At 37.3% G+C, this 14,276-nt stretch overlaps 1 protein-coding gene across 1 annotated transcript in view; it reads left to right on the top strand.

The window, feature by feature from the left end:
• STK26 (serine/threonine kinase 26) overlaps positions 1 to 14,192 on the top strand; it is a 48,269-nt gene extending 34,077 nt beyond the window's left edge. The window contains exons 4-12 of the mRNA XM_080909685.1: positions 2,398 to 2,454; positions 7,650 to 7,758; positions 7,849 to 8,006; positions 8,768 to 8,953; positions 9,930 to 10,078; positions 11,087 to 11,180; positions 11,762 to 11,824; positions 11,906 to 12,042; positions 14,057 to 14,192. Coding sequence (XP_080765811.1) covers positions 2,398 to 2,454; positions 7,650 to 7,758; positions 7,849 to 8,006; positions 8,768 to 8,953; positions 9,930 to 10,078; positions 11,087 to 11,180; positions 11,762 to 11,824; positions 11,906 to 12,042; positions 14,057 to 14,081 — 978 coding nt within the window. The 3' untranslated portion in view covers positions 14,082 to 14,192. The remainder of the gene's footprint in view (positions 1 to 2,397; positions 2,455 to 7,649; positions 7,759 to 7,848; positions 8,007 to 8,767; positions 8,954 to 9,929; positions 10,079 to 11,086; positions 11,181 to 11,761; positions 11,825 to 11,905; positions 12,043 to 14,056) is intronic.
• The last annotated feature ends 84 nt before the right edge of the window (positions 14,193 to 14,276 follow it).

Here is a 14,276-nt window from a genome sequence, read left to right on the forward strand (position 1 = left end):
ACAAAATGTCACGCATTGTTTTGTAACATGAAAAAACCAGGTGCTTTCGTTCATGCAGAACAGCAAAATAGAAGCATATTTTACAAGGATGTTTTTAAATGTCAGGCACACAGGAAGCATTCTGAGTTCTCATGATAGAGAGAGCAGTTAGTCATTAGGAGCATGTCTGTGGCAAATGAACCAATCTTAATTTACAAGTCATTGTAAGAGTTTTTCTTCCTCTTGGAAACATGTAAAGATGTATCCCATGTGCAATTGCCAGGTTCTCGGTGCCCAATCTCTACATAAATCCAAGTTACATGAATCGCTCCTAAAGCTCTGCTTCCTCCTCCACTGCTGTGGGTACTTATTTCTTTTCTAATGTAGACATAGAACCTTCAGTGCTTTGCTTTATTAGTTCTTATGGCAGAAGAGAATGGATGTCAAGATTACTGGAGGGAATCAAAAGGATGCTCCCTCTTATATATCCAATATAGAAACAGCATTGAGAAAAGTATTCATGGGGTTTGGCAGGTGGCTCAGCATAATGTACAACATCAGGGCCAGAGTTCGGATCCCCCAGACCCAAGTATAAGCTTGGTAAGTGCTTCTGATCTGTAATCTCAGCCTGCAAGGAAGAGAAACATTGAACCCCGTGGAGCAAGCTGACCAAACAGACTAACCAAATGGGAAGCGCAGAGTTCAGTGAAAAAAAAACCTAAGAACCTTTTCCCCTGTGTATATAATAGAAAGCAGTGCAGGAAATCACCCAATATCCATTTCAGTCTCTACATTCAATATCTGCACACACACATGTCCCAGACACATGGACACAGGCCTTATATGATCTTTTACCCTTCCTTGTCCCATGAGAATTTTTTTTCTCTGGGGAGTCCATTTCCTGCCTTGATAGAGTAAGTCCCCGTTTCAGGGACATGCTGCACATTTTAAACTCATCCAGACATGTTAGAGTATGAAGGCTAGCAATGGAGGTATGAGAATTTTCCTTCTACAGGGAAGGCTTTTAACTGATAAAAATAGTTCTTGTGTCATAAGCTTAAGCAGAGCAGTAACTGTATTCCTCCCTACAGAAACAGTTCAAGTACAAAATTGTAAGTAGTGTCTCTGAAGCCCTGTGTGCTATGTTTCTATCAATGCCTTTATGTTAAAGTTGCCTTTGGAAGCACCCCCTATTCCCCAGAACATAGACGTTATTTTAATGAGGAAATGCAGGCTTCAAAACCTAAATATTTTACTTGGAAATGGGCTCACAGAATACAAGTCATTCATAGTGTGACTGCTGTTAGCCTAGTTAAACCAGCCTTTCCACCTCTAGTCAATTCTGTGGTCTCACAAAATTTCAGTGAATACCATTCATAAAATACCGTAGAGAAAGGAGCAATTCAAGTTATATCTGAAAGGTTATAAGAGGAAGTTGGTGATTTATTTAAGAAAGGTTTTATTTGAGGGAAGGTGTTTGGGGCTTGAGATCAAACTCAGTGCCTGGTGGAATCTAGGCAAGCACTCTGCTAATGAGCTGTTTTCCTAGTCATCCAATAGAGCTAGATGATGTGAGTGCATGTGTGCACACATGTTTGTTTATATAGTTCATTTCTTTATATCTCCCCTATAATCTTTCTTTTCTCATTCAGCTTACAAGTTAATATTATCTGCAGTGCTCATATTAAACTACACACTTTTTTTGGAGGGGGTAATTATTTTCTGGATTTCATATGTGTATAAAAATATCTGTCATGACTGATAAAATTTTTAAATGTACTAAAACAAGTGGATCAATACAAAATGCCTAGTATCTTTCAACTCTAAAGTTACACAGAAAGCCTTCAAAACTTTCCACCCATATCCATTTTAATGTAATTATATTTCCCATCTTTCTTTCATTTATGTATGTATGTGTGTATGTATGTATTTATTTATTATACAGCATTTTGTCTACATGTATGCCTACAGGCCAGAAGAGGGTATCAGATCCCATTACAGATGGTTGAGCCACCATGTGGTTGCTGGGACTTGAACTCAGGACCTCTGGAAGAGCAGTCAGTGCTCTTAACCGCTGAGCCATCTCTCCAGCCTATATGTTCCCTTTAATACTATTCAAGACAATGACTTAAATGATTGTTCATTTTCTGGATTTTATAAAACTTAGTAGTAGTTAAGTAGTGACAAGTACAACTTGTGTGTTTGTGGTTAGCTTTATTGTTGAGGTAGATTTGAAGAAGGTGTAGGCTTAGAATTTAACACTTCACTCTGCAGTCGCCTATGTTCTGTGTTTCAAACAGCCAGAATAAAGCGTGTATTTTATAACCAGCCCACTGGTTACTATGTAAGACCTACCTATTTCTAATATCTTATTATGTGCCAGGCATGTAACTATTAAAGTATTTTATTTGTTTACAGGGTTCAAAACTGTGGATAATAATGGAATACCTAGGTGGCGGTTCAGCATTGGATCTTGTGAGTACTTTAAAATAATTATATATAACACAACACACATACATAAGGCTATTTAACTCTGTAATTATGTAAGTAGTAGCTTTTGGGCAAGCGAACTTATTAGGGTACGATTTTTAACACCGCATAGAGGGGGCTTCTAGTGTATGTACACAAACTGTATTACACGTTAGGTCATACTGCGGACAGTCTTACTCTGTATAAGAAATACAAATGTCTCAGTAAAATAAAGTCCGGAAATTCAGAGTGATTGTGTGCCAATGTCAGTTTGACACTTTTATGCTTTCACTAATACTAAATATATTTGAATTTTAAAAAATTACCTATATGAACTGGAGAGATGACTCGCTGGCTGTTCTTCCAGAGGACCCAAGTTTGATTCCCAGCACCCACATAGCAGCTCATAATTGTTTATAATTCAATTTCCAGGGCATCCAATACCTTTTGCTGGATTCCACAGACACCAGGCACATAAATGGCACACAGACCAATATGCAAACAAAATAAATGTGAACATAAAATAATTTTAAAAAGAAAATCTTTAAAGTACATCGAGATAACTGTAGCTAGCAGTGATCATAAACCTAAGGTTTCAGTCTTTGAAAATTTATGAGTCAATACCCTAACCCCGCCCCAACATGATGGTATTAGGAAATATAATTAATCCATGTGAGTGGAGCCTTCAAGAATGACAATACTGTATTTATCCAAAGGATCTCAGGAGTACACTCTATCTCTACTTTTATTATTATACGAGAGTTCAGTGATAAGGATCATCTGTAAACAAGGAGGTGTCTTCTCAGACATACCCATCTGCCTAGATTCTCTAGCACACAGAACGGAGAAATCAATGTTTGCTATTTAATTCAGCCTGTAATGATCTCTTAGAGTGGCCTGGGGTGATCAAGACTGACATGAAGGTTTTAATCCTGTTGGCCTGTAGAAATAAATGGCTTTCTGTAGACATTTTTCTTCTTCTCAATAAGTCATTTGAAAATATGATTGGGTCTTTTTTTTTTTGGTTGTTAAAATAACTGAAACGTTTTACTATCATTGTGCTTTTGACTTTGTAAAATAGCTAGTTAGCTATTATAAGGGTGAAGAAGGGATACGCACAGTTCATGGGGCCCATAGAAATGTCAGAGGACAAGTTATAGAACTATGCACTCTCCTCCTACCATGTGGGTTCTGGAATTCAAACTGAGGTCACGGGGCTTGGTGGCAAGTGCCCTTACTCACTGAGCCATCTGCTAGCCTATATTCCTAGACAGATGTTTACAGTGCTAAAATCTGGTGGTGTGTAAGAAGATGAAAACAAGTTCACATGGGAAATCTCTCTGAGAAAACTCTTTGTCCTAAGTTATTGTGATGGCATAAAAAAAAATTGATCCCTCCACTGAAAAAAGTATTAACAGGCAACTATATTTAAAATTCATTATAGACTATAATAGTTAACTTGCTACAGATTGACTGTTAAATGCACAAATAGCTGTTTGAAGTTCTACAACCATCTCTACTTATCAAAATCTGTGACTTTGAACCGGACACATGTACTCTTCTAGACTTATGTCCCATAGATCCTATAACACAAAGAACTTATACTAAATTATTTCTACGCTCTCTTACATCTTTAATACTATGTGACATATGTGTTTATTCTTTATTTATTTTTAAGTTTTTTGAGGCCCAGCTGCCCTGGAACTTATCATTTTCCTGCCTCAGCATCCAGAGCGTTCCACAGAAATAATTAAACTCAATGAAGAGCCTCACCTCCTAGGAATTCATGGTAGCTTATGTAGTAACTTAGTTTGATTGTGAGTTTACTCTTTATTTTTTTCTCCTCTCCAGTGAGGCATTTTCTTATAGAAAGAAATTTTTTTCTTGAAGTTAAATGATCATATTTCTATGGCACATGGTTTTGCTGTTATGATACTCTACCCTTTGCGTTTCTTTCTCCCTCTCTCTCTCTCTCCCTCACCCTTCCCCTTCCCCCCCATAGCACCCACATACTTTGACATATCTTGGCTTCATGTACCCCAGAAGTAACCTAATACACAAACAAAGTTATGTTCTTTTCAGGTTTTAATATATGGAAATTTGAATAAGCAGTTTTCCTGAGTCCTGATACAGGAAGGGGAGGGAGTACAGATTAGGGGAGAATATGTGAGACTTTCACTATATAGTTCTGGCTGGCCTTGAACTTTCTATGTAGACCATATTGGCCTCAAACCCATAGGGATCTTTTTGCTTTTGTTTCTGAATTGCTGGGACTACAGAGGTACACCATCAGTCTCAGCTTATCAATTTTTTTTTACATAGTTGAATGCCACTGAGAAATAATGAAAACCAAGAGATGATAATATGTAATATATGGAAATAAACCGAGAAAGGAGAACATTCACAAAAAGTTGGGATATCAAATAAATTAGCATTTTTGGTGTACTTTAAGAGTTGATCTGTAACAAAGTTACAGAATGGCAAAGTTAAACTTTGCAGAAGGTCAAGATTTCTGTCTAGGTAAAAACAGTTATCTTGTGATGATAACATAGGCTGTTTCATACATTAGTAAGTGTACTTATGCCACATTCAACTTCACCTTGATATGTGCTCTAGAAGCACAGACTGATAGAATAGCATGTGACTATGAATTGGGTTGCATGTTACTGTAATACTGTATACATCTGATTTGTTGTAGACTTTGACCATATGAGATGTGATTTTATTGAATTTATTACTTACTACTTCTTTCTAAAACATTTACAGTGTGTTGCACAAAGGCATATGATGGGAGTAACTAAGCTAAAGTGTATACAGCATGGAAAGTTAGGGACCGTATGCTAATTATAAACCCAGTCCACTATAGCATGCTGCCTTAGGGACTGGCAGGAAGTTAAAAGAATGTAGGTAAAATCTATAAAGCTACAAGTGCAAGCTTGTTAAAGGAGTAATTGTCCCCTTTTTGCATATCCTTACTCTCAAGCACAGGCGGATTATATAAGGCAGATATATTGCCCAGGGCAAAGACTTAGAACACTGCTGAGAAATTTCGGTTAAGCATTCCAAGGAATGTAGTCCAAGACCTTGGCATAATCTCTCTCAAGGTTGTATTTAAAATTTGAAAAAATAAAAAGTATGCAAAGCAAGCAAACAAAGCTTCCGTTTTATAGTCTCCATGATGTTCCTGCTGTTTCCGACTTCCTCCTGACTCCTTTTCTCATGACTACCTCAGGAAGCACAGGTACCACAGATCTGAGTCCATTTTTGGTATGATGATGGTCCAGAAAAATCCCAACCCCATTGACCATCCAATCTCCATCCCCCCACAGTCTTCCCCACAGTCTTCCCCACAGTCTTCCCCCGGGTCCCTTTCAGCTGACATTTGACGTTTTACTTTGAATTGTCACCTAATCTTTAAATACATAGCAATGAATTGAGCTATCTATTCCACATTTAGAAATCCTTCAAAATGATAGTGAGTTCTCTTAAATTGTCATTGTCCAGTTTCTGAAGTAATGGACAGTATGCCCTGCCAATGTTTTATGATCATGTACTAAATTTCAGTCTTAAGTCATATGATATATATCCTTCAGTTATTTGCTAATTCCACAGAATTTCTTTGCCAGCCATCAATAAAACAATGTCTCATTTTCACCTTTAGAATCACATTAATTATTAACCTTTAAATTAAAAAAAAAATTGAGGTGGGAGCTGATGGATTTGAAAGTAAATAGCTAATGTTACCTGGCAAAGGGATCTGTTGAATTACAGACATCCCAGGAGTATACGCTATCCCCAGACTACTCTTAATAGCAAATGGCGAAACCAGGTCTATTTTAAGCTGGTAAATTTTGACAAGAAAGTGCCCTTTATTCGGTATAAATATGGCATTCATGGAAAGATGAAATACACAAGGTGCCAAAGAACTGTGAATCCCTCCCAGTGTGAGGCAGAATAGGCAATGTTTGACTTGTACCACCTCTCCCCTCCTTCCCGCAAACAGAACTCTACTTCACCTCTGCCTTCTGCTTCCCACCCTTTCCTGTAATAATACTGCACAGTCCACTGTTTGTGCTTTATGAGGTACCAGAATTTTAAAATGACCATTTATTTTAAAGAGAGATTTTTGGGTATTCCATTACAAGTTCTCCTGAAACCTCACCATTGCTTTCCTTGTCATCCAGTTGGGATGACTGGCTTTGGTACATGGGTGGAGAAAGAACGGAAAGTGTGTTATATTTATTTGAAAAAATATTATTCCTCCGTGATTTAATTTTTTTTACAATGAGAGTCTGAATAGTTTAGTTATTATATTCCTGGCTGAATTTAAATTAGGAATGTCTGATTGAAAAACCAGTTCAGTGTTAATATGGAGTGTTTAAAGCAGTTGCAGAATTCAAGTAGCTGATTTCTTTGTGATTTTGGCATTCTTATTTTATATAGTCATTGTGCATAGATAGTATGGTGTTACATGAGGAGCCACCACACACACATATATTATACATTCAGTGTATTCCCTCCATCACCCCTAACTCCCTGCTCTTTAGTCTTCCTGTTAGACCCCATCACTCCCCTGGAGAGTTTTACTCCTTAAGTATCAGATTCCATTTTTTCCCATTTGGCAGCCATCTTAATAACATTCCCATGTATTAAATCTGGGATGTAAATTTTAGGACCCCCAGAATTTGAAGATAGTGTCTAGGTAAAAAATGCTTATCTGATCTTTCAAGATAAATTATTGATTTGTGTGTATGTGAGTGACTTTGTTTTTAGACAGATCTCATATAACCCAGGCTCTTCTATAGCCCAGGCTAGCCTTAGGCTGTCTACATAGCCAGAGATGAAGTTCAACTTCTGGCTTTTCTGCATCTCTCTCCCACGTGCTGGGATTACAGGCATATGCGTCCACACCCAGTTTATGGGTGTTGATCTAACTCAGGGTTTTGCTCATGTTACTGATGAACTCTACCAGCTGAGCTGTATCTCCAGCCCACAAATCATAATCCAAATAATGTACAGCTATTTGACATGACTCCTTTTTTGTCTTTTATTCTTTTAAGTTTTCTCCTCATTTGTCCAAACGTAGGTTTAATGGGCTATTTCAGGCAACTAGATGATTCCTATGTTTCAAAAATACCAATTTCGAGTTTTATTTTTTCAAATTTTAAAGTGTGTGAATGTCCGTGTATTTTGTCCCTAAGCTCCGTGCCGGTCCCTTTGATGAGTTCCAGATTGCCACCATGCTCAAAGAGATTTTGAAAGGTCTGGACTATCTCCATTCTGAAAAGAAAATTCACCGAGACATTAAAGGTATACAAAAGTCATATAGAAACCTGAGAAAAGCAGATACATTCTGGGGAGACTGAGAGATTCTCACTTTGTTTTTCTTTTCCCCCCTAGCTGCCAACGTCTTGCTTTCAGAACAAGGTGACGTTAAACTGGCTGACTTTGGAGTTGCTGGCCAGCTAACAGATACACAAATTAAAAGAAACACCTTTGTAGGAACTCCATTTTGGATGGCTCCTGAAGTTATTCAACAGTCAGCTTATGATTCTAAAGTAAAGTATTCCCTATATAGATAAAATGAATTAGTTATACCCTCATTAATAATCTCTCTGACTTTTCCTTCCCTTATAAGTGCTCCTAAAATTTCTGTCATACTTGTTTCTTGATGGTAAATCCCATTGGTGTTGGTAATATTTGAACTCTAGTTCGATGGTTTTCATTCCACTTGGAATGAAATCGGGAGTTGTTCCAGTGACAGACATATAAGGCTTTATCTGATCTGGTGATTGTCTGCCTATCCAAGCTTATCTTCTACCACTGTCATCTGTACCCTCTTTGCTTCAGCCCTCATGGCCTCATTTTGACCTCAGGACCTTTGTCTAGCTTTCCCCTGTGTCTGGAATAGCCTTATTCCCAGTGAGCTCTCTGTATAAGCATCCCCTGCCTAGAGATGTCTCTCCCAACCATCTTGCATCAGCATGGAGTGCCTTTCCCTGCTTTGGCCATCATTCCCTTATTCTGCTCTTTTGTTTTCCCACAGAACTTTGTCCCATATGGCATTATGTCATTCATTTACCGGTCTCTCTTATTAGAATCTGAGCCGGTTGAAGGCAAGGACTTTCATCTGGTTTATTTAACACTCTAGTAATGTAGTGCCTGTTACAAAGCATGAGATTTAAATTTATAACCTTTGAGTTCCATTCATTAAAATCATTGTAATTCACTACATTTCTTGAGATACCAGGTTTGGGGGGCCGCATCCTAGAATGGAGTTTCAGGTGATGAACAGTTTTTGTTACTGATTCCTTTTTAGGCTGACATATGGTCTTTGGGAATTACTGCCATTGAACTTGCCAAGGGAGAGCCTCCGAATTCTGACATGCATCCAATGAGAGTCCTGTTTCTTATTCCAAAAAACAACCCCCCAACTCTTGTTGGAGACTTTACTAAGTCTTTCAAGGAGTTTATTGATGCTTGCCTAAATAAAGATCCATCATTTGTAAGTATACATTGTTACTACCACTGTTGGTTTCCTATTGTTCCATCTACTTCTAACAAAGGTGGCTTTTCCTGTGGTGGAGAAAAACATCTGCAGACCATCCAAGAAGCTGGACTTTTTCTTCTGTATTTTCACTCTGTTCTTAGTCCTTGTTTTTTCCTTCCCTACATCATCTTTTTGATCCCCACCTATCTGATCATTTCCTATTTCTAGGAGACAATTAGAGTAAATAATTCATGTTTTATTAATTATTATTTATTTATGTGTACCTGTTAACAGTGGAATTGACTAATTGTATTAGAGTAGTTTGAGTGTTAAAAATAAAATTGCTTTTTACTTCTGCTGACTACAAATTTTGCACCAGCCTTGCCTAAGATTGATGTAACTATTTTTTTGTTGACAGTAAACAGTCTGCTATTCATGAAATACTGAGAGGAACATATTCCCCACAGCAACTTGGTGATTGCATTTATGTAAATAAAAATTAATGTTTGATAGAAAAGTGCATCTTAAGATATGGGCAGACAATGGCAAAATTAGGGTTCCAGGAAATGTGCAGATGATAACAAAATTACAGCAATTTTTCTCATTTGCATGGATTTTTAAAAATTATAGTCAATGTGATAAAAGTGTGTTAAATTGTTGTTTTGACGGTTTTAGGTGTTTACTTTCTAAGTCCTGCTGTTTCTGAGAAGGCTTTGCCTCCTAGTGTGCTGATGTGTATCCTAGCTTTTGTCTCCTGTGCTTTAACAAATGTAGCTGAAATGTGGGATTTAATGTGGTTAACTTGAGCCATTGTAAGGCAATAGAATTGTCTGTTCTCCTCTTACATCGTAATTGTTCTCATGTATATAAACATGATTTTTATAGATTTCAGCTTCACAATTCAATTGGCATTTTACCACCTATCTTAATCCCAAACTTCCTCAACATAGTCATGTGTCCTTCATCTTTTTTTCCTGTGTTTGTACCTTAGCGTCCTACAGCAAAAGAACTTTTGAAGCATAAGTTCATTGTAAAAAATTCAAAGAAGACTTCTTATCTGACTGAACTGATCGATCGATTTAAGAGGTGGAAGGCAGAAGGCCACAGTGATGAGGAATCTGATTCTGAGGGCTCTGACTCGTATGTACAAATTACTGCAGGTTTTATTTTTTCCTTAAAGACAGATCCATTTGCGTATGCTCTGCCTTTTTGCAATGACCTTGGATGCTTGCTTTAGACAAAGTTATTAATCATGTTTTGAGCAGTCAGTTTGGCCAATGTGAAGTTCTTTACAGTGGAATACAACGAATTTGGAAACATGCTTTGGAAGGGAAAGGCTCTGCTTTAAAATGGTCTAGGTCTAACCCCTAGTGGATACTTGAGTATATTACAAAGTTTTAGAATAGGAGTTGGAATAGGAGGTCTAGTTCATGAGAAGCAATACTGAATTCTGTTTTCTCACATCGTGATGACAATCTGTGGGACCCCCCCTTAGAGAGCTGATCTCATGGTCTTTCCTACTTCCTGGCCATGGACCAAACTGTCATCAGCTTGAACTGTGAATTGTTACACCTATTTACGTATGTATGGTTTTTACCCTGTAAAAAAGTTGGTCTCTAAAAAAATGGCAGTATTTATGTTAATAGTTAGGCTTCTGTGCCTGTATGTTAATTGGAATAGGAGAGTCCAAGGGCTGCACCAGGATTTAGTGTTTCAGTAGTTCCCCAGGGCAGCACTGCAGTTCTTCAGTGTTCTCAGGCACCTGTATCTATGAGAATTACTCAGCATTTGAAATGAATAAAACATCTCCATAGTTTGTGCCCAATCTAGGGCTTGTTAACCTGAACTGCCCATGAAAACTTCTTGATGAATCCTTAAAAACACAACGCATGCTACTAGAGATCCTGTTCAGTATAGACAGACACAGATTGACTCTCCACCTAGGATTTTGGTGAACATTAAGGGCTGAGGAAACACTGCGGGTCTTGAGTAAAATAGTGTAGCCACCTGAAACTGATGCCAGATGCTCTTCAGAGTTTTTTGCACTGATTCAGTGGTTTGGTCTTTGCTTGTGTTTTTTCTTTGTCTTTTGTCCTCCCCCCCCCCCCCCCGTGCTGAATCACTTAAGCATCCTTGGCATTTCTTTAGGGAATCCAGCAGCAGGGAAAGTAATACTCACCCTGAATGGAGTTTCACCACTGTGCGTAAGAAGCCTGACCCAAAGAAACTACAGAATGGGGAAGTATGTGTATGGAGCTAATCACTTTATTTAGTTCTTTATTCATTCACTCACTCACTCTTTTCTGTTCATCTATTTATTTAGTCATTTATTTAGCATACAAAGTAATAATCTTCATCATATAATCTTCATATACATGTCATTATATTATGTTCCCATCTGATCATAGCCTCCTGATAGACTTTTAAAAATTGTGTTATGATATTTTAATGTACAAAACTATGAGAATTTAATTCCTGTGTATAACTGTCTTCCTCAATATATATGTGTGTGTAATGTTTAATTTATCACTAATTGTCACCTGATTAAGTCATAGAAGTCATTGAAATGACCTCTTATTTAAAATTCATTTCGTGTAGAGATATTTAAACCCATAGAATCAGCTATCTATCGTAATTCTAGACGTTAGGGGGTTGTACTGACGGATGACAGTTTGTGACAGAAAGAAAGCATAGGGACCGGCTTTATCTTCAGTCTTTTGAAGGAGGAATTCAAATTGATTCACATTTGTTATCACATAACTAAGGAAAGCCATGAAGGATTATTTTAATTCCGTACGGGTAATCTGTATCATTTCTTCAAAGGAGCAAGACCTTGTGCAAACCTTGAGCTGTTTGTCTATGATCATCACACCTGCGTTCGCTGAAGTAAGTGTGGGTTATTTAGCATCCGATATCTTTCTCGGGTGGCAGGGGATTTTAAATGTTATAGCCATCACTCTTTCTCAGCTTAAGCAACAGGATGAGAATAATGCAAGCCGCAACCAGGCAATTGAAGAACTGGAGAAAAGCATGGCTGTGGCTGAAGCTGCCTGTCCCGGCATCACAGATAAAATGGTGAAGAAGCTCATTGAAAAATTTCAAAAGTAAGTTTCAAGTGTCGATCTCAACGCTCCGTCGGCATGTTAGATGTTAGTTTCTGATGTCATAAACTTACTTTGGCGCAGCCATTTCCTACATTTTTTTTTCCTGCAAAATCCCATTTTGATAGTTGTTTGCTTGAAAGCGGATTTGTTTCTGGCCAAATTTAAACATCTGCTTTGAGGGCATGGGGGGTATATACATGGGTGGGTTATCTTCCACATGGGCTTGGATAGGAAAGACTCAGCATTGGAGTTGTTCCTCTATTTCTCCCACCTTAATTTTTTTTTAAGTTTAGATTATTTTTTTGAAGATTTATTTATTTAATGTATGTGAGTACATATGTTTTTAGACACACCAGAAGAGGGCATCAGATCCCATTACAGATGATTGTGAGCCACCATGTGGTTGCTGGGATTTGAACTCAGGACCTCTGGAAGAACAGTCAGTGCTCTTAACCACTGAACCATCTCTCCAGCCCCTCCTACCTTTTTTTTGAGGCAGGGTCTCTCATTGAACCTGGAACCTGCTCTGTTTAGTTATCCCACAGGACATTCTTCTCTACCCTCTAGTGCTGATATTCTGTGGGCTCAGTCACACCTGACTGGAACATGGGTGCTAGAGATCTGAACTCAGGCCCTTGTGCTTGTATTTCAAGGACTTTCCCCACTGAGCCACCTCCCCAGCCAGTATTTGCTTTTGGAATGAGTATATTTAGATATAGGAAGGTAGTTTTCTACTGATCCAAACAGCCCAGGTTGTGCCCTGTCTTTCCCTGTTAGGATGAAAAGAGAGAAAATGTCACTGAGTATGTTTTTTTTTTTTTTTTTTCTTTTTAAACCATTTATTGTTTTATGTTTACAAATGATTTATCTGCCCATATGTACATGAAGCATTACATGCCTGGAACCCACACAATCCATAAGGTGGCTTCTGATCCAGTGGAACTGGATTTATGTAAGTCCATGAGCTCCCATGTAGGTGCTTAGAAAGAAATCTGTATTTTCTTTAAAAACAAGTGCTTTGAATATCTAACTATCTCTCTGGCCCTATAATTTTTTAATCTATTATTTTTGATACATCTGTAGAAAATATGCCAGTCAATACTTAATTTATTTTTTTGGCACCTTTTTTTTTAAAACAACTTTATTTTACAAAACAAAGATAAATGTACAGATTTTAAACATTTTTTGCTTAAAATTATACATTTTTGTCAGTACTTTTTTTCCCGATTTTAACATAGTTTTTACATAAAACTATATGAATATATTTTTTAGTCAGTACTTGATTTTTTTCAAGGTTTGATAGTATGCTCTTATTTGGGCTCATGTAGCACTATGTGCATTACTACTTTTGACAGTACTCTTAGTCTTTTCAGAAACACCGCCATTCTGATCATCGCCAGTAGCAAAGTTTCTACAGTAGAACCATCTGAAATGCCAATTAAAAGATTTAGAGAAAATAGTGGAGGCAATAATAAAGCCATTTGATTGCATTTAGTTTTCATCTTGTCTCCTATTACTTTGATTTGGCTCACAAAGTTCTTACATTTGATTTGGATTTTTTTTTTTCTTCAACAACACGTTTGCATTCATAGTCATTAGCTTAAGTCAGTTCAAACATGGTTGTACAGATTTTAACTTTAAACCCATTATATCTCTTCCTGTCCCATCTTTTGATTTCCTTGGCCAAACTAAGCTCAAGGTGAAACTAAATACGTAACCTATAAAATCCCTCTTAATTATCTTTCTATCCAGTAAAGCCTACTTGGGACTCTAGAGCTACACCATGCTTAAAATCCCCTGGTTCTTTTCTTATTTGCAAATAAATCCATTGCAAGTTGTGAAATCAGACATAAAGGAATTTTTGACCGTTCTTTTACATCTCTTAACATATTTATTTATGTAAGATTCAATAGAAATAACATGGCTTCTTCATTCCTTGTACAGTTCAAGAGTAAGGAATAGATGATTTTTATCATTACATATGTTTATAATTATACTTGTCTATATTTTATAGGTGTTCAGCGGATGAATCCCCTTAAGGAATTTGTTGTCATTCTTTTTGGCTTCTGTTTCATGTGGACCAGGAGAAACCCACCAAAGCTATGTCAACCTTAAGAATGCTTAACTCATGAGCTCCATGTGCCTTTTGGATCTTTGCCACATTGAAGATTTAGAGGAAGCTATTCAACTATTTTGTGATGGTGGCTATCATTTTGTATTTTAAAGAGATTATT

This window comes from Micromys minutus (assembly GCF_963924665.1).
Source record: "Micromys minutus genome assembly, chromosome: X".
NCBI classification, from domain to species: Eukaryota; Metazoa; Chordata; class Mammalia; order Rodentia; family Muridae; genus Micromys; species Micromys minutus.